General features: G+C 37.6%; 1 protein-coding gene across 2 annotated transcripts in view; it reads left to right on the forward strand.

Moving 5' to 3' along the window:
* The first annotated feature begins 290 nt into the window (after positions 1-290).
* Positions 291-21,409, forward strand: part of Ncam2 (neural cell adhesion molecule 2) — a 426,237-nt gene continuing 405,118 nt past the window's right edge. The window contains exon 1 of one of the 2 annotated variants that reach the window (XM_021184925.1): positions 291-569. In XM_021184925.1, coding sequence (XP_021040584.1) covers positions 515-569 — 55 coding nt within the window. In that variant the 5' untranslated portion in view covers positions 291-514. The remainder of the gene's footprint in view (positions 570-21,409) is intronic. The other variant, XM_021184926.2, reaches the window with a different exon arrangement.

The following is a 21,409-nucleotide window of genomic DNA, read 5'->3' on the forward strand; positions in this document are numbered from 1 at the left end:
CTCTGAGGCTCGCCCTCTGCAGTACTCAGCAACCGGGCCACACCTGCGGGGTCGCAAAAGAGTCGGAGGCTGCAGGTGTCCAGGCTTCCCTGTTCCCTGTGAGCATGCACCATCCGCATAGCTAGAAAAGCCGGGGACTCCTGGGCTCGAACCCGTGGCTGGGGCTCCACTGCGGACGAATCCCGGGGCCGCGCGTGCCTGGCTCGCAAGGCGAGCGCGCGGAGGGATCCGCCGGGGCCGCGCCTCCCCGCCCCGTCCCGCCCCCGCCTCCTCCCGCCGGCTCCGCTGCCGCCGCGGCGGCCGCTGCTGCCGCCGCCGCCGCCGCCTGGATATAGTGCGGCAAGGCGCGGAGCTTGCAGTCACTTTGCGAGGAGGAGCGCGCGGCGGGCTGCGGGCGGCTGGGGCACCCGGGAGCGGCGGCGGGCTAGCAGAGGCGGCCGTGGCAGCGGAAGGTTCTCTCTCCCGGGCTGGACTTAATAACTTTGGAACTGTCCGCCGGTGTCACGTCCTGAACATGAGCCTCCTCCTCTCCTTCTACCTGCTCGGGTTGCTTGTCAGGAGCGGGCAAGGTAGGAGTGTGCGGCTTTCTTGCTTCACTTTCCCTCCCCCTCTCCACCCAACCCGGAGAGGCAAAGAGCGAGGCACCCGGGGCCACGAAACCGAGGCACCAAAGTTGCGGTGGTTCTTGAGGCGACTGTTGGGATTTTACCTCTTTCTTTACGCGGCCCCTCAAATTCTATCCGTGTGCTCGAAAGACCCCTTAAATAAGAGGAGACCGTGCGGGATTGGAGATAGGCATCGTCGGTGTAAAAGAGATCAGGGGAGGGAAAATTGCTCTAGTTTCTGGGATTTTTTTTTTTTTTTTTTTGGCTTATTCTCTCTTATTACCCGAAATTGGACGAGTGTGTTGGTGTGTATTCACAGTTAAATATCTGAGGTTGCGGAAGGGAAGGGCACGGTGATGTTTTACAGAACAGGCAAAAACTACCAGCATTAAAGTCGTTTATCAAAAATCTCTGTGGTGTGCAAGAAATTCAATTCTTGGAGATTCTTTTCTTCTTTCCCAACACCAATTTTTTTTTTTTTGGAGGGGGTGGGCTGTGAAGTGAACGTTTGATGGCTTATTTATGTTGGAAACTAACAGGGGCCATAGATGCTGTAAAACAGCAAATGGCTAAAACTAGGGTTGTGTTGCAGGCGTTCATTGTGACCCCCCCCCTCCTTTGAATATAGCATAATCTGAACACGATCTATCATTGGATTTGAATTACACCTGTAAGGGATTTGGAAGGTTGGGGAGCACTGGGAGTACTGGGGAGCTTTTTATTTATTTATTTTTTAATTTGGGTGGGGGAGAGAGAAAAAAAAAACGTGTTAGAATAACCCTAGGGACAATTGGTTGAAGCAATCTTTGCTAATCTGTATATAGATGATAGGCATTATGCATTTATCATTCTGACTTCCATAGTCTACGTTCACATAAAATATATTCACAATCATTTGAAACGTTTTGAACTGTCCAGACAAGTTTGGACATTTAATTGGGGGGAGACAAAATACCAAAATATGCACTGGTGGAAGTCTGAAAGGCAAAGGTAATATCCATGATTCTCCTATCACATGAAAGTGCAGGAATGCCATATTTTTTGTGCGGCATTTTCTGTGAAATTAATAAAATGCAAGATAAGTTAAAATATGTTCTCTAAATCCAATTCTAAGCATTTTTCCCCACCGCTTCTGCGTTGCTCATGTGGTCCAGCAGGGGGTGGTATAACTCCATTTTAAGCAAGAAATGCTTGTTTCTGCTCTTGCACCCACTGTCCTTCTATCATCCCTCAGTAGGGCTTGGCATTTTGGATGTAAAGACTTCCTTTCTCTGTCTTTCTCTGAAACTACTGTGTTAGCAAATGATGAACCGCGATGGGATGTAGATTTTTATGTTCTGAAGTACAAATTCACATGCTAGATACTGCTCTCATTTATAAAGTGCCTCTTTCTGCCATCCTAACAGAGGATGGGTAATATTTCAGTCTCAGAAAAAAAAATGCAGATAGATCCATCGGAAGCTCATATTAGTCTTGTTCATTAATCCATTCACCTCTCTTGCAAAGATCAGCATACCCTTGTTCACTACAAGATACAGAGCTGTCATTTTGTGGGTGGGTTGGGTTGGCAGTTGTGTTTAACTGTTCATTTATAACATGGGCAGGCAGTTCTGAATTCAAACAAGGCAGTCTGAAAAATCTAACTTAGATGCAATTGCAATTAGGAGAGTGTAGTGTGAAGTAATATGGGGGCAAGTTTGTGCCAATTGATGATTACACTGTGCGCTGACTGGAGGAAATCATCCCAGTTGTAGAGTCTGTGCATTTATCATCGCTGATGCCAAGTGTGCTGGAATTCAGGGAAAGGGGAAAGGTTGGAATGTTTAAGTAGCTAGGCATAAACAGTACACAAAGGCAGATACACTTTGGGTCTCTAGATGTAGCCTGTATTTGAAATTGTGATTTAGCTGATTTATAATCAGCACGCAGGGTGGTGAGAGAGGAGAACTGTGGCAAGGAAGCCTGCCTGCAGGGGAACCCATATTCCTCGTCAATGAAACAGGACAGACGGATGGCATCTTTGTAAAGAAGATCTCTCTGTCTCGTGCAGTGGCATGTCATGCAGACACCCTTAGTTGAGTATCCGGGGGAACTAGCTTTTCTGTGAACAAGCATGTAGTATCGCTGTGCCATGTGCTGTAAGGAAGTCAAAGACGCCTGGAAACAGAAATCCTTATCCTGGAGTCTAAATTTCGCTAGGCTGCTGTTTTCTTCTCTAATTACGGGTGCAGCCGCAAGTATCAGACACACACCATTGGGAGCTTTTTTATTTTTTTCTCTTTTTTAAATGAACCATGTGTAAGTCGCATTTCTGTTTGTTCNTGAACCATGTGTAAGTCGCATTTCTGTTTGTTCTTTTTTTTTTTTTTTTTTTTTTTTTTTTTTCTTTCTTTCTTTCTTATTTTTTTTTTTTTTTTTTTTTTTTTTTTTTTTTTTTTTAATGGAGCCATGAAAACCTACAAGACAGTGACCCTCAGGTTTGCCTTGGAAATACTAAAAGCTCAGATGGCTGATTTACGTTTCCAACAATATACTTGCAGGGGATTTTATGAAGCATGATTGAAGCTATTGCTTGAGAAAGTGGTGTGCAGTTTGACTGGGGAAAGGCAACGATGATGTATTCCCTTTTAAGTAGTCAAAACGTTTTGAACCACAACAGTAGAATGGAAGAAAATGGCTCAAGTGAAAAAAAAAAAAAAACCTAACTTAAGTGGATGCCAGTCCCATAATTAGCTAACAAGACCTATTAACTCCAGTCCTTACTTTCAGATCAGTGTTATTGTTCATGGAGATGAGAGATTTTTTTATTAAAAATTGAAATAGAAATATTCTTTTGAAAGCCTTCCATTTCCAATGAAAGATTAATATCTAAGGAAAGAAGGTTGTCAACTCTGAACTTAGTTGCCCATGGAAAGGAATTTATAATTACTTAACGTGTGCATTTATTTTTACCTTCTCTTTAAGACTCAGTTCCAGGCTCTGCTGTCATAAATCTCCAGTGAGTCTCTCATTAACAGGGCATGTGCTGTCTTTAAGTCTAATTCCCAGTCTGAAATAGGGATGGGCAGCTTCTGAAACTTTCCAGGTGTTTAAAAATCATTTTCGTCTCCTTTTAAGAACCATCTAATATGATTAATGCCAGTCTGTTACTGTGGTTCACACATGTAAAACAGAAATGCTGCTCCACTGAAACCCAGCAGGGTTATTCCATTCTCTTTAAAAACTGTGTCAACCATACATAGCATCCTTTAACCTAAAATGTGGGGGAGGGTTCTGTGAGAAGCCCACTCGGTGAGCGAATCTGGACATCTGCTTATATTTGATTTTTCCTAGGCAAATGCTAATAATTGTGCATTGGAGAGGTCTGTACCTTCTGAAGAAAGAGCAGGCATGTGGATGCCTACGAGCCAAATCCACAAATGCCCACTATGTATAGGCTATGACATATAGCCTCTCTTGAACCCTTTCTCTGTCCACCCTGATCTAATTCTTTGCCTGCATTCTCTTTCTGTGACGTTTCTATTGAACTAACTGAATGTCCATCTAACTTAGGGAATATAGGCTCTATAAATTAATATTTCTTTTGTCAGTGAACAGCTCAGAGGATTCCCTCCCCGGCTTGATGCCTGCTGTTCTCTCTTTCATTTCTCAAGCTGACTCTGAGCCCAGTGAGCAGTAGGCACAGGTGGACGGTCCCTAGTGTCTGATGAGTTTCTTCCTTGGCACAGGGGACTGAAGTTCACTAGGACGTAATATCTTACAGGAGAAGCAATTAAGGGAACAAAAGAACTCCATTCAGTAAAGGGAAAAGGTCAAGCTTCGAGTAATTTTGTAAATAACATGGCCTTCTTTCACAAATGGGCTGGTTTGCTGTGAGACAGAGAAAGGTGCTGTGCAGTCTGAAGCCAGGAACCAGGCTCAACTGTGGAGTTTGTTTTTCACAGGCAAGAGCTGAAGGGCTGGGTAGAATGTTGGGAAGTCTCTAGATCTGGTCCTGCTGCTTCTGCTGGCATCTGACATTGGGGAACTCATTTTAGCTTGCCTCTTTTTAAGGATCATTGTCTGAATCAGTGCACCTCTGATCGTGTAGAGAAAAGTGTTCCGCTAGGAGGTGAGAGCATCTGTTAAGCACTCGCCTTGTTATTACTGCCATTTCCTTATTTTTACGTATTATGTCATTAATATGTCTCTGGGTATATGGAAAGTCATTCAAACAACATTAGTGGTCTTATAAAGGAAAGACACATGATTTTCTGGTTTTGCTAAATTCAGAAAATTCTGAGTTTCTTGCATCTTCATATCCTGCCAATTACAGGGAGGCTAAGAGTATTTAAAAGATTATCAATTAGTTTTAATTTTTCAAATTACATGGTAAAGGAACCCATTAAGAAGCAACTGGCCCTTTTATTAAAAGTAACATTCTGCCATTTAACAGAGTTGAGCTGCCATTAATCGTTCAGCAAACACATGTACTTCTCCGGTGCTACCCATTTACATATTTTAATGGTTCTTCACTGTTTTAAATTAGAATGGTCCTACTACTAAATAGATGACAGCATTTTTCTTAGGCACACACATTTACAGCGCCTCTATCAATTAATCAAGAACCACTAGTTATGTTAGAGGGCTCTGATGTCATGATCATAGACACTTCTAGATGAAAATGATTAAGAGGGGTGCTAAAGAATTTTAAGAATCTTTGTCACCATAGATATGACAAGATATCTTTGAAGGTCTTTGGGTTGATCATAGGGTTTTGGTTTTGCACTATTAAATTATTTTACAGGGAAAGAACTAGTCATTGCCTCTGAGAGCATAATGCCCGGGTGACCAAGGGTCCCTTGACCTTGAAGAAGCAACTGAAATTCACAGAACACCTATTTGCTCATTGAAAATTTGGTACATATGCAGCTAGAGTCAAGAGCTCCGGGGTACTGGTTAGTTCATAATGTTGTTCCACCTATAGGGTTGCAGATCCCTTTAGCTCCTTGGGTACTTTCTCCAGCTCCTCCATTGGGGGCCCTGTGATCCATCCAATAGCTGACTGTGAGCTCTTGACTCTAGCTGCATATGTATCAAAAGATGGCCTAGTCGGCCATCACTGGAAAGAGAGGCCCATTGGACTTGCAAACTTTATATGCCCCAGTACAGGGGAATGCCAGGGCCAAAAAGTGGGAGTGGGTGGGTAAGGGAGTGGGGGGGGGTNTGGGGGACTTTTGGGATAGCATTGGAAATGTAAATGAGGAAAATACCTAATAAAAATATTTAAAAAAAAAGAAAACTTGGACATTAACATATGCCAGTGCTTGACCTAGATGCTCAGCCACTAAAGGTTGTTGTGATAGTGATATCTGTAAAATATTGAACATATTGCACATGGTGTTGTTTATCATATTCAACAATCACCATACAGATAAAATGTAATAATGTATAGAATTGTATCACTTATTCATTTGCACAAAATCATAAAATTTCCTTTGTAATTAGAAATATTTTATATGGTTAGAGACTCTAATCCACTGAAGAATGGAACTCTCCCATCATTGAATCCATTAATTATGATTTATTTATTTATATATTCATTGTTCCAGACACCTTATTAGACAAACGTATTAGAATTTTTTTTAATGAACAACCGTGTGAGGTTCCACTTAAGCTCAAAAGACACATGTATTACTTTTCAATTTGCAAGATGGTGTTGGTAAAATGTCTTGCACTTATAAGTTACACTGGAGTGTTAGGGTAGGCACATATTAGGATAAGTGAACTTAGAGGATATCAGATAGAAAAGCAAATGGGTAATTACCAGAGATCTAATTAGTCCACATGCTTAACTCACTTCAGGCAACAGCAAACTTTTACGCAGATTTAAAAATTTAGAGAGTGTGAGAGCCAGTAAATTAACAGAAGTAACAGTTTCAGAATAGTCCTTGAATTCACAGCCCTGTGGCTGCCGGCACAAGGCCTGAACAAGATCAGGGCAACAGTAGTTCTGACAAGAATGTCTGAGAGACTCATCAACCCTGACATGTAACTGAGATGCTATGGACAGTTGATGATATCCCGGAGAGGGAGAGCCAGGTTTATTTAAGCATGTGGCAATCATTAAGCCATATGTGCCCTTGACAGTACCCCCTCACTCAAAAGCATATTGAATACAAATTGATATCAATGGCTTGTTTGTTAAGTTAAAAAAAATGGAGACAGGTAAAAAGTTGGAAATGTGAAAATGCGGTCATGAGGGTATGGCTCAGTTTATACTGTGTGTGCTTCCTACTTATGAGACACTTGGTCTGATTCCCAACACTTCAAAAGGCAGGCATCAATCTTACACACCATCAACAACCGCAATATCAGCAAAAACAACAACAAGAGCACACAAACACATACAACTCACAAGCATGCACAGGGAAACATTGACAAGCCTTGGATGGTATATAAAGGGAGTACCTGCTAACTATATTCTTGATTGAGGTTGTTGTAGTCACGCTGTAACTCAAATTTATCAAGACTCTATGGAGATTTTTGTCCTTTTATATTATTATTGATTAAAAATTACAATACAGAGCAATAATCTAATTACTCATATCCATTGTGATCAGTCATTATTTGGAATTAAGTACTTAAACGTTACTTCTATCTCATGGCATTTAAAAAATAAAGTTTGTTGTTTTGTAGAAAATATCTTTATGTGTGTGGATTGAAAGAGAATGATAATCCATATTGGTAGTTGAGGAAATAAAAGAATATAGGTTGAAAAAATCAGATTCATGTGAGAAAGCAATAAACTTTCCAGCAAAATGATATGAAATGGCAGAAGATATCAAGATATCATATGATTGATTGTTCCACAGTCCTAGAGACTCCTTGGCATTCATCCTGTATCTTAATGAAAATTCATTGACTCTTCATGGTGAGGCTCAGCTGTGACATACTCTACTATCTCCTGTTTCTTTCCCTTTCTCATGGTAACAGAAGGCAAAGAAACTATAAATATCAAGTTTGAAACTGGGAGATCATTACTTGAACATAAAATACAGCTAAAGCCAAGCCTATATTCATGAACCTGCATTTTACCTCAGTAGAGCAGAGAGCTTCACCATACCTAGAGGAAATGAAGGCAATGATAGAGGAGATGAAACAACACAACCCAATTTTAGGAAAGGATGCAGTTGTGTCAACCACAGGAATAACCCAGTTCAAAATATCAAGTTGGAAGATTTATTCAGTTGTCTAATCTATTGGATGGTTTGGAAAGATCAGTCATGGCATCCATGGTAGGATATTGGAGCAAGACTAAGTTTGATAGGTAGACCTTTGGGGCCTGCCTATTGAAAAGGAAAGTGACTTGATAAAGATGTTTGTAAAACTGCTGACCAGATACAGATGGATGAAGAGGGAATCAGTGGATATACATATGATTCTCTGAAAGTAATGGATCTTTTATCAAATTTTATATGCACTTTTTGAGATGAGCTTCCATATTTCATAGATCTGTCTGTCCTAAAACTTGTTATGTAGACTATGCTTGGCCCTGAACTTTCAGAGGTCACTGCCCTCTCTGCCTTCAAAATGCTGAAATCAAAGTCATGAACCACCTGGCCTGGCTGCAAACATAAATCTTTCATACAAGTTTAATTTGAAAGACTGAGGATAACATTTGAAATGTAAATAAATAAAATATCCAATACAAATAAAGAAGGGAGAAGGGAGTACTTAAAATACTGAACTTATCAGACAGAAAGAATGATAATATTTCAATAACAATAATGCAATGCAATAAAATAATATTTGTGGCAATTTCGATTTTTTTCATGATTATCTCTTTAAAAGTATTATTCAGGCACCTAGTTAAAAATTCCAATGACATTTTTTTAAAAGGAATGATTTTATTTTTCCTCTCAAAGTTATTACTTACCTTTGCTTATTATCTACTTTTATCTTGCTATTGTGTCAGAATTTGTATTTTAATTAATGTTTAGCATATGTTTAACACACATACACATATGGTATTTGGGGAAAGTTTTCAAACTTTGCGATGATTTCAGAATTTCCACTTAAATAATTTTCTCCTCTTGTCCATAGCTTTAAAAGCTATTCTTGGGAGAATAGAACAAAAGAAAAAAAAATACATAACAGAGGACTGGCAGAGAGAGTGGAGTTGATTAAAGGGCAGTATAGGTGTGTATGTGTAAATGTCACAGGAAAACCTAGATGACCCTTGTAATTAGTATGTGTGAATAATTATAACTGTGGAACACTGTGTCTGAACAAAATGGCCTAGCTGGAAAAGTGATGGATGTGCATGTCTAGAGAAGATTCACACCCACATAAAAACCTGAACACAGTTGTATGCAGTTGGCATCTCTGTAGGGTTGCGAGGTCAGGTGTAGCCTCTGAGTACCAACCCTCGCCAGCTTAGCCAAAATCAGGAGTCTACAGGTTCACTGAGGTGCTCGTAGAAAAAAAAAAGAATAAATAAGTGGAGATAGCCACTCAATCTAGATCATTGTATCACATATAACATTGTATATCCATGTGCCTATACATTTATGCACAAACATACACATGAATAGGTATGTACACATACTTGACATCACAGTCACAAACACTAATATATATAGTTGTAGAAAACTAAGACCTCATATGGCACACAAAGACTTTAGGCACTGTGCACACCCAACTGAAAATGTTTCCATTAGTGTCCAAGGGAAATTAAAGGGAATAATATTTTGAGTGCCAATTTTATGCTGTGTAACTGTGGTGAGCAGTTGACTCATTACCTCATTTATTCCTGATTAAGTCATATTTCATAGATGATGTACCTGCGATTGAGAGTGACTGATTTGTGTAGAGCTTTTAAGTGTGTTCTCTGGACTGCCTTCCCAAATTTATAGTCAATGGTCATTAAACACATTCAAGCTGTATTTCAGTGCTTCTGTTCCAGTATGTATATCTTGACACATCTATCCTTACTCACTGAAGGTAAATAGTGAAATGATCCACCATGGCGAAGGAAAGGTGTTGATTGATGGAGTCTTTTCTCCAGCTCTTTAGTTTTTAAATGGCCAAGAGCAAACTTTCTTGTAAACACAAAAACTGCAGCAATGCCTGAAGACAAAATCAAACGAAGAAAATCCACTGATGCACCTTCTTCCACTGTAAGTGTTGGCTTGTGTTGGGGATCTAGGAAACTATTACCACTAACATTTATCTCTGCTAAGGTAAAATGGCTACTGAAGGACCGTTGAAATCACATTGCCTTGGGCAAAATTCTGTTTATTTACTTTATTCTTTGCATTTTTTTAAAAAAAAGTTTCACTTCCTGATGAATGCTCTCCATGCCTTGAATCTTGACTCAAATATCTGCAGAAACTGGGTACAAATACCAGTAGAAATTACACTAATATAGCTTGTAGTTAACACTGTTATGTAAATCACATTCCCTATCTAATGTCATCATTATGATTGTGTGCTCTTGTTATGGCTAGGCCACAGATCTCTGAGAGTTTTGAATGTTTTTCCTCTTATTGTATTTTCATAAGATTTGACATTATAATTTCTTATTTTTATAATACCAAGGTGTCTTGGGATTGAGGATGTGCAATTATAATATCAAAGGCACATCTCTACATGCCAACTGTACAGATGAGATTTTCTTAAGACACATCATATTATGTTGATAGGTTTCCTGCACCGACATAAGTACACCTACATATTGTTTTATGAGAGACCTGGAGAGGGGGAGGGGGAGAGGTAGGGGGAGGGGGAGCACATGAGTATGTGCATGGGCATGCATGCATGTGTGATTGTGCATGTGTGAGTTTGAGGTGAGGCTGGGTATTGAAACTAATCCTGGGGCACTCCAAGGAAGCATCCCACCTTAGAGGAGCTGTCATCTTCATCCCCTTTAAAGTGAAGCGCCCTGTCCTTTATAGGAAAATGTGTACTATTTTTAGTACAGAACAATCTTATCATTTTTACATTTCCAGTTTTTACTCATATATAGATTTCTGTAGATTAAAGTACTGAGCATACTACCCACGCAGAACAATTTCATTTTTGCCTTTGAACAGCAAAATCACAACTTTGTGTTCTGCATACATCACTACATGCAAGGAGCATGAACAAAGAGGGTGGTACAAATGCCTTCTTACACAACACTTCATTCTTTGTTGTGTATGAGAAGCATGTGAAGAGCGGGACATATAAAGATTGTAAGAAACAGCCTTTTTTTAGAAATACCTTCTAGTATTTGAAAGCTGTTACCTTCCTTTCTATAAATTCATACATACTGAAATTAAGCAACGTGTCAACTCTTTGAAACGGGAGTTTTTCTCATACCCAATCACAAAATAATATATATTGTATATACATATATAAATGCATATATATGTATATATGAATATATGTATATGTAAACTCGTGTGTGCTTATAACAATATATATATATATATATATATATATATATATATATATATATACCATATATATATACATATATATCAGGTACAAGATTCTAAATATCAATCACTGAAAGTTAAATAAAACTCAGCATATTTAAATGTATGGCGTGTGCACTATGAGACATACAACGAAACAAGAGACTCTACAGTCAATGTTAATTTACCAATTTCAAGAGCAACAGTTACCCTGAAAATTAGTGTGACCAAATTAGAATGAAGTACACAGTATCTTAAAGACATAAAGCTCCTTATTCTAAAAGAAATACTTAAAATTTATATGGATATTTCACCTTATATAGTCCACAGCTTTTAAATATATTTCTGCCTTTACCTCAATGTTTGTTTGGACACTGTGAATTAGGGAGTTGTTTAAATAATGTCTCATTGTGTGCACATTTGTGTTCTGTGGTCTTTACCTTTGGGCTGATTCTCTGGATGCTAGGGATGCTAATTAGCACTCAACTCCTCATCCCATCTATTATGAGCATTGAACTCAGAACAGTTATTCTTACATTTTATGTGTTTTCTATACCACTCTTTGCTAGAATTTCTTGTGTGCTGGGATGTAAGCTGAAGACATTTGCCCTGAATTCCTGGATTTAAAATTTGTGCCTGTGTGGCTTGTTCATTTCATACTGTTTAAAAAAACCATTTAATGCTCAGAATTTTACATTTCTTTATCACTTAGCTTTAACCCCATACCACTGAGGATATCATTCATTCTTCTATCATGTGTCAAGTAATTACTACCTACTTGTTACTCCTCAAAATTGCAATGTTCTTAAATTCAGCTCAACAGATATTTCACATTTCATCACTGTCTTCTCTGCGAATACCACAAATGCAAGCAAGCCTTCCAATACTGGCTTCCCTTCCTATAGAGACTTCATTGTAAATCAGTATGTGTTTTCTTGGAAAAACAATGTATGTTTACCAAATAAATACTGAGTGAATATTTACATCTTAACTAGAACAGAGCAAACCAAAGTGTCAGGTTTATTTTAAAATATATTTGATCCTGGGTTCGGGTAATGGTTAAGTTGGTTAGGAATGTATTTGTTGGCCTAGGCACTTATTTCAAGTGTTTTGTATATATTGGGACCATGAATGTGACAAACCATGTTCTTCCCATAAATTAGGAGTCATTATTTAATTTATAAGGAGTAGCATGGTTGCCCTACTTTACCGCTGACCTTACTTCCTCACAGAAAAGTAATTTGACTGTCAATGAAAAGTTCATTAATTCTAAAAAAGTTAACATTTAAAACCCTATATATGTAAACCACTGGAGATATTAATGGAGTTTAGACTCCAGACCTGTCTTTGTCTCTCTTTGTCTCTCTGACTCTCTCTGTCTCTCTCAGTCTCTCTCTCTGTCTCTCTCTGTCTCTAACTCTGTCTCTCTTTGTCTCTCTGACTCTCTCTGTCTCTCTCAGTCTCTCTCTCTGTCTCTCTCTGTCTCTAACTCTGTCTCTCTTTGTCTCTCTGACTCTCTCTGTCTCTCTCAGTCTCTCTCTCTGTCTCTCTCTGTCTCTAACTCTGTCTCTCTTTGTCTCTCTGACTCCCTAATATCTTTCTAAAATACATACATATAGGAATCTATGTACCTATAGAAATGAAATACAAAAGAAATGAAAAATAATCTAAGACAATAGATTTAATTTGCAATACTACAATAAACACAAATATTGTCACCAAGATATGTCTAATATGTCAATGGAGCCACTCCTTAAAATTAACACAATCTTGGAAGATGATTAAGCATTGCTCATGTATTCAATGGTCATGGCAAAGCTATTCTAAATTGTACCTATAGGAAAAAAAGAGAAAAAATACAGTTAAATTTTTACCCTGTTTTTTTTTTTTCTAGGCTCTTTGATTATTTTAATGAAGTTAATTTATCATCTGAAATCCTCTTTTGCCTGGTAGCCACCTTTATTTTACCCCTCTTTGATGACTTTCTGAAGGCATTTTCAAGGACTACCTCCAGAGATGAAAGCATTGAACTGTACAAAGTGCATTTTGCAATACCTCAGAGTACCTTACAGAACAACCATTTGTCTGCTCACTCGTTCTTTCTCATGAACCTTCTGGGGGTATTTTTTCTTTTAACTTCAAATACAACTCTCAATTAGTGATTAAGTAGTCGTGCTGATTCACCCATTTCACTCTCATTTCTTCCTCAGATCGTACCTAATTCATAATCATGGCAATTGTTAATCTAGATGAGTCATTTCATTTCAAAGCCCCCTCAAAGGTCGAACGGGAACACATCCAACATCTCCAGGGATGGGAGATGGCTTGTGCTTTAAAAATCAAAACTCAAGAACGTATCCAATGACTTCATGTCCCCTTCCCTGGCTTATGCATGCCTTAATTGCCCTATCCAAAATGGTTATTAAGTGTCCAACTTCAGTATCCTACTTTCTTTATTACAAGATGGAATGGAACAGAATTCTGAGCATTATGCAGCCCTCCAAGAGGCTACTGTAAATCTTGCATTGTAGTGAAATATTTTATCAAAAATGTTCTTCTTAGCAGCTGGTAATGAACGACTTCTTTGGGCAGAATATACCTCATTTAAGCTAGGACAATTGAAGTAGTAAACTATGGCATATGAACGGAAATAAGCATTTATGATTTGTCATCTTCTTCTTACGTCTTCCTATTCAGCTGTCTTTTACCTGCCCCACCCCGCCTCCGATTGGAATCCTCCATTTTTCAAATGATGCATATGGATGTCACTGTGTGCCAGGAGAAGTTTAGTTTTTAAAAATACTAATTAAGAGCACCCAACATATCTCTTCTCCAAGCAGAGTACATTCAGGGAGCTGGAGTTGAAAGAAAAGTGAATACTTAGAGAAAAAAACAGTTTTGTTTTGAGGAACAAAGAAAAAATGTAAGTACTAATAGAAAAATTTGTTCACCCCCTAGAAGAGGATGGAATGTGGGTGACTGCTCACACAAACTTTGATCTGGCACCATTACCTGCACGGATGTGTATAGGAAATGTCCAGAAAAACACAGAATGACTAGACACTTCATTGCTTTCTCTGTGAACACAATATTTATAAAAATTTGTTGAACTAATTAAATGAAGGAGAATAACTCTAATAACTCCCCAGCATATTTTCCTATGCATTAGTTTACTTTTTTATTATTAGTCATTTTATTTATTTACATTTCAAGTGCTATCCCTCTTCTGGGTCTCCCCTCTGCAAACCCCCCACCTCTATCCCTGTTCCCTTTGCCTGTAAGAGGGTGCTCACCCACCCACTCACCAACTCCTGTCTCACCACTGTAGCATATCCCTTCTCTGGGGCATCAAGCCTCCACGGGACCAAGCACCTCCCCTCTCACTGATGCCAGCCAGATAAGGCAGTCCTCTGCTACATATGTAGCAGGAGCCATGGACTGGCCCATTTCTTCACTTTCATTAGTGATTTAGTCCCTGGGAGCTCTTACTTAGGGGTCCAATTAACTGATACTGTTGTTCTTCCTATGGGGTTGTAATCCCCTTCAGGTCCTTCAGCCCATTCCTTAATTCTTATTTTTTATTATTCAATCTTGTGCAGGGGTTTTTAACAAGTGATAAACTGCATTACATAGAATGGGATGTAGCATATGTTAGGATGGAGAATGGTTGTTCCACTTACTCAAGATTATCTTGTAAAGAAGTAGTCTGTCTCTGATCAGTCTGAGCAAGTCCCAGAAACGGCTGTACTTTCTGGTTCTTTCCTTACTTTCCAAACATGTTTTTTCAGTTCCAACCCTAGAAAGGTAACAGCGACAAAATCACGTGTAGTTGTAGAGGACAAAGTGGTGTTTTGATGTACTGTGATATTATTACTCAAGCAAATAAAATATTTTAATAATTATCTTTTTGTGCTGAGAACATGTAGGGTATGATTTCTTAAAAACTTTGAAGTGTGTCACGTGGTATTATTAGCCATAGTAAGAATTCTACACAGCAATTTCTAGCAATTGTTTAAATTATCTTAATGTAACTGTACACTTTTAATCCAGCATCTTCCTCATGCCCCTCCCTTATCTTCTGCCAACTAGCATTCTAGTGTTTGCTTTCCTGAGTTTAATACTAACTTTTGCAGGAAACTGTAATAATATTTGCCTTTCTATGCTTGGATAATTTTATATATTGAGATGTTCTATAGGTCCATTTAAATTTCTTCATATAATAGTATTTCTTTTTTTAAAAATTTGAGCTTATTAGTATTATATTTTGTGTGCATGTCTCATACAATTTAGCCAAATGTCCTTGGGTATAGAGTCGGCACTGTAAACAGTGATACAGTGAACCTGGTAGGCAGGTGCTTCTGTGAGATACAGATTTCATTCCGTTCCATTATATTTCAAAAAAGAACCACTGGATCATGTGAGCCTAAACCATAAGCAAGGCAGCAAGAGTAGATAAACAGAGTTCTGTGAAACAAAACAAAAGTCAAATATCAGCACCAACAAAGTCAATCAATCATCAGCAAAATTGTTATCAACCTAAAACCTGAGGGGAGCACTGACAAAATAGACTTCTGCTAAGTGATAACATATTAAATATACAATTAAAGGATTTTGAATGAATAAAAAGCAACACAGGAAAAAGAAAACAAAGAAAGAAAGGGAGAGAGAAGTGGCATAGTTTAAAATGGGCTGAAATTATTAAAGTGCTAATTAAAGGTAATGGGGCAAAGGGCTGACATTATACTTCCCTATACATGACCAAGAAGTAGATGTAAACAATCTCAATATTATTGTTCAGCAGGGATTAAATTAAAAAAAATGCTTTGATATAATAAAGCTTTGTGGTAGATAGAATGCAGTTTACAAAAAAAAAATAATCAGAGTGTCAATAAAGACAGATTGAGCAGGCATCCATAGCTGGGAGGAATGTGAACTACTACTGACATTACCAATCACAGCACAAAGGTGCTTTAAAAGTACAAACAAATAGATCCATATTTGTTTTTTGTTTTTTTTTTTCCGGTTGGGTGACTTGGGTTTGGTGACTGTTCATTGGGTAAACAAGGACATATTTTAATGACTTACAAAGGGAATTTTGATGGAGGATCAATCACATTTTCTGATAGTAGAGTGTGTTTTATGGTATCTTTAATGTGGGAGAGCCAAGTGAGTAGGTTACTAGTGTAATTCATTAAGGACTATGCCATATAAATATTTAAATATGTTACTTATTCGAATGGCTTTTCTTATGGTGAAACACTGGAACTATTAATAATTAAACAGGTCATCATCGTGTGGTTGACTTAGAGAATACCTTCATAATGAAATAACATCAGTTTGAGGATGCTTTTAGGAGCAAGTAAAAGGAGCACTATTAAGAATGCATAAAAGAAGGAGTCTACTCTTGCTTTAATAGGCCATATAGAGAGGCAGTTTGCACTGCACATTTCTGCTTAGAGTTTGAACTTTTTCTCTTCATGGAACACTTAGCTCCAGTACTACATGGCATTGTATGCAGTCATTCTCAAATGGAAAGTGATGATGAGCTTTCAGAGGTATGAATAGCTATGTACGCTGTGCTGTGGATTCACCTCTCTTCTCATTGGTAGAACCACTTCATATGATTAGCCACACGTGAATCAGAATTGAGGAGAAATACATTACTATAATAACTCCTGATTGAAATTAATATTTCCTGTTAATGACAAGGAATCTTGCCTTACTTGAAGCTGAGAAATGACCACCTAGTATGAAAGAATGAAGAGGTCAAATAAGTGTGAAATTGGATGTCAAATGTGTTGTCTAACATGTTGTTTTAGAGGGTATTTTGTAAAAAAAAAAAAAGTTAAAACAGTTTCTGTTAAAAATTATTGTATGTTTTATTTATTTACATTTCAAATGTTATCCCTTTTCCCAGTTTCCCCTCCAGAAACCCCCTATCCCATCCCCCTCCTCCTGTTTTTATGAGGGTGTTCTACCACCCTTCACAGGACCAAGGGCCTCTCCTCCCATTGATGCCTCTGCTACATATGCAGCTGGAGCCATGGGTCCCTCAGTTTCTAAGACCAACATTTACAAAGTACTTGCAGTGTTTATGAGCTCTGTGTGTGTGACCTTATATTATTCTCCAAATATAGTTTGGATGTGTACTCTGCTTTACACATGAGTAAACAAAGATTTTGAGGTCAATCGACTCAACAACTCCTGAAGGTGCTTGCTATCCAAGCTGAAATTGAACCTTAGATGGTTAGCAGAATGTTGCCCTCTTGGTGCTGAGTTGCCAGGGGAATAGATGGTTGATACTGCAAATGGGTTTTACCTTGTTGAGTTTAAGTCTTAAGCAAGGAATTGTTTTCTATGTAAGTCAGTCAATACTCACTTAATCAAGCTATTAGCATGAACTTACTGAAAACATATATCTGTATGTAGCTTTCAAAAACTAGTAACTGAACTAAGTAAGAGATATAATTTGAATTTTTCTTAGGTGATGCAGTGAGAAGTGGCTAAATTTTTATGTGAATGTAGGATTGCTTTTACTTCGAAGAGTTGAGGCTCTTCTAACATTTGACTCCAGTCAACGCAAAACCATACAAGAATAGTTCTCGAATAATTACACTGTATGAACTCAACGAGCACTTCAGAACATGGAGACGTAAAGGGAGCTAAAATATTTGAAACAGATATTTATCATCATTATTTTATATCATTCCTGACAGGAAGACTCAATAAAAAAAACTGAGTTAAATTATTTACTTAATTTTAAATATGCAATAGTTGAATAAATGACAGACTTGGGAACCTAAGTGTTCTTCATAGGAAAAGCTAAAACTAAAAATTAGTATTGATTTTAAAACTGACTGTTAAGATAGGGAAAATATTGAGATGTGTATAAGCATGTGAACACACTGATCAAATTTCTAATTTAATGTTTAGATAGGGATGTGAGCTGGATCAGCTCCTCATGTTCTTCACAGGATATTTATTTAAGATATATATGTATGCATGTACGTACATATATATATATATATATATATATATATATATATATATATGGTTTTCTCCCTATAACAGATCAGCAAACTAAAGGGTAATCAAAGTTAATGCTGAGGCGGTGGTGCACAGAAGCACATGCACTGTGATTTTCTTCTCATATATCTATTCAGGTTATTTCTGTGATGGGTATTCTTCACCAACCCCATATTTTCCAAGTAACCAACTATGATAAGTTTTGTATAAAATACATATTATTTTATATAAAAATATATGTTTGAATAGGTGTGGTTGTAAATTTGTTGAGGTATAAATGTACGGGCATATGTATTATTTGTAAATATAGCTATGCACATATTATGTGTATAACTTTGAATATTGTCATTCAGTACCATGTAAACTATTTGCTGGTTTATTTCATTTCAAAGTGAATTTCTGATATATTTAACATCTAAGAAGAAACTATATTTCAGTATAGTTATACTTCACACTTTCTGCAGCTGTAACCTAGTTAGACAATGTTTACGTCTTCAAGATTACACGACAATATGACTTATTTGTGTTTCCTGAGATGAGCAATTGAACAGCTCTACTACCTTATTTATAAAAGAAACTTCAGGCATGTAACTGTTCATAATTAATGATATTTTCTAGCCAAAACCTACTGTGTGAATATAAATAAATTCAGCATTGCAGCACCAGTGCTCTGATTTCAGCTTAAGGACTAAGATCGAACTATGTGCACAAACGTGAACCCTTCATTTCATTTCCCTCACTTGTCATTGTAGAGATGAAGGCAGCTACATCATGGACATAATCTCTCATCCTTTTCATTGCTGTGTTCAATGGGTACCACATCCTCTCTCAAGGCTGATGAAAAATCACGTTTCTCATTTTTGTGGTATCATCACAAGGATGAATTCATGATACTGGAGCTATGCATTCTTTGCTATCACAATGTGGCTCCTTGGGTCTCCTCTGGGAATTTCTAAACAGATAATCTGCTTCTGTTTCTGATGACACAAATCAAATTTATTTGCATAAAGGGCTTCTGTAAGTTCTGTTGATGATGTTTATTATACAAACCATTCCTAATTTTTTGCAAGCATACAAGACAAATAAGTGGATTTGCATCAAGGAATGTTCACATTGGGTAGCTCCTATCAGCTTTGTCATTGTGTGGTTATAGTTTCATGGAAATTAAGGGATTTTATAGAGGAGTTTTCCTTTGTCAGCAGCGTTGAACAGCCCCTCTCTTTTTCATCTCTCTCTCTCTCTTTTTTTTATTACTTTTGAGCAGCCTCTTTTAAAACTACTTCTTTGATTTTCAGTTTACTCTTCATGGTATTGTCAGAGCAAGCGGTCATATTTTTTTTTTCTAAAATGTTCAGTATTCACATCATGTAGCCGACCACTGAAGCATTCTGGCTCAGTGGTTGATACCAAACTGACTCAGGTCTTCACACGACACTTCCAGACACCAAGGACAGTGACTGTTTAGTGTCATTCTGAGACATTTTTCAGTGCACAAGTTTATCTGTATATGTGTGTGCATGTGTGATTTTGTGTTCGTATATGTATGTGTATGCAAGCACCTGCATCTGTATATGTTTGTGCATATATATATATATATATATATATATATATATATATATATATATGTGTATGTGTGTGTGTGTGTGTGTGTGTATGCATGCATGTGGATGTGAGTGTATGAGAGTGTGTGTATCTATGTGTATGTGTGTGCAAGTGTGTGCATGTGTATATGTGTATGCATATGCCTGAGTGTGAGTGTGTTTATACATATGTATGCGTGTGTGTATATATGTATGTATATGTGTGTCTATGTGTGCATGTGCATTTGAGTGTATGTTAGTGTATGTGTGTTTGTGTATGTTTGTGTGTGTGCATATGTTAGATATTTAATTCTGTTATGAAAATAGTGGCTTCTTCAAATGTGACTATTTTATTTCCAATTCTGTTACATGCTCATGAATCTTAGATTTCTTTTCATATTAATATTCCTAATATATTTTCTTCTTTATTTAAAAGTCCGATATTTTGTAATTATACTTGCATTTTTTGCCATGAAAATGCCTTTTGACTCTCAATATTTTTCTAAACCTGTGGCAGAGGCTGCATAGTAGTAAAAGGAAACAATGGAAGTTTGGCAGCTTCACATTCACATCCTGGTCATCCAATTTCTCTCCCGCTTCTTCCTTCCCTCTCCCTCTCCTCCCAGATCTCCCTCTCCTTGAATTCATGAGCTGGCAATCTTTTCACTTCAGCCTCCAAGGAGCTAGGATTACAAGCATAATCCTCAGCGCTTGGTTTACCTGGGGTCTTCTAGAAGCTTATCTTTGTTGCTTTTTTTTTTCCTGTACCTTTCTCCATCCTTAACTTCTATGTAGATAGTGATGCTTCCTGGGCTTTGGTAGAGTCCATACTCTGGCATTCTGCATGATCTCATTTCACAGCATAATCCAGACACAGTGATTTCCACTTTAACTCCAAATGAATCCTCCTTCCCAACCCAGCTACTGCTGCCACACAGTAGCCATGGTACCTGTATTTTCTGCTTCAAAATACTCCTGACTCATCTACCAGTCTTTTTATATAAGAATTAAATGCTAATGGAATTATAAAAGTATATAGGTGCATGACTGAGGTAGGTTCTCTGTGGGAAAGATTTTTTTTTCTCTTTAGTAGGCTCTGAGCTTTCTATAATCATGGGTGAAAAGCAGACAAAAGTCTAGGTTTTCTTCAGATTATTCAATGATAACTGTCATCAAGCTCTGGTTACAGGGAAGGTTAGTAGGTTGTCACTGGAGGGCCTTAAGGTGCAAGAAAAGTCAATGATCTGCCAAGAAGCATGTAACTCCATAAAATCTAAGACTGTATGTGAGAAGTAGAAAAAAGAATGGTGGAGAAAATTCAAGTAGCTACATATTTTTGCCAAAATTATACCAAATTCTGAGTTTTCTAAGGAAAGACAATCAAGTGGGCTTATGATTTTTATTTTCAAGGGATAGAAATAATACTATCAATTTTTAATACACAGGAAAGTAATTTATCATGTTATTCCTCATGTAAGATAATGATGGTCAGTTTCTTAGAAGACAGCTCCCATACTGGTTTTAGCAATAAATCTCAGAAACCACATATGACATATTTTCCTCACCTAACTATGCTTATAAAATGCATGGAACAAATAACAAATTTTATTTGTCTAGGATATGATTTACTCAAATGCAATAATGTGCAATATATGGCAGACACAAAGACTAACATTTATTGTTTAGTTTGTATATGTTGACCATGTTAGTGGTAAGGAATGTGTTAAAATATGAAATGATGGATAATTTTGGAAAG

Source organism: Mus caroli, chromosome 16 (genome assembly GCF_900094665.2).
Source record: "Mus caroli chromosome 16, CAROLI_EIJ_v1.1, whole genome shotgun sequence".
In the NCBI taxonomy this organism is placed as follows: domain Eukaryota; kingdom Metazoa; phylum Chordata; class Mammalia; order Rodentia; family Muridae; genus Mus; species Mus caroli.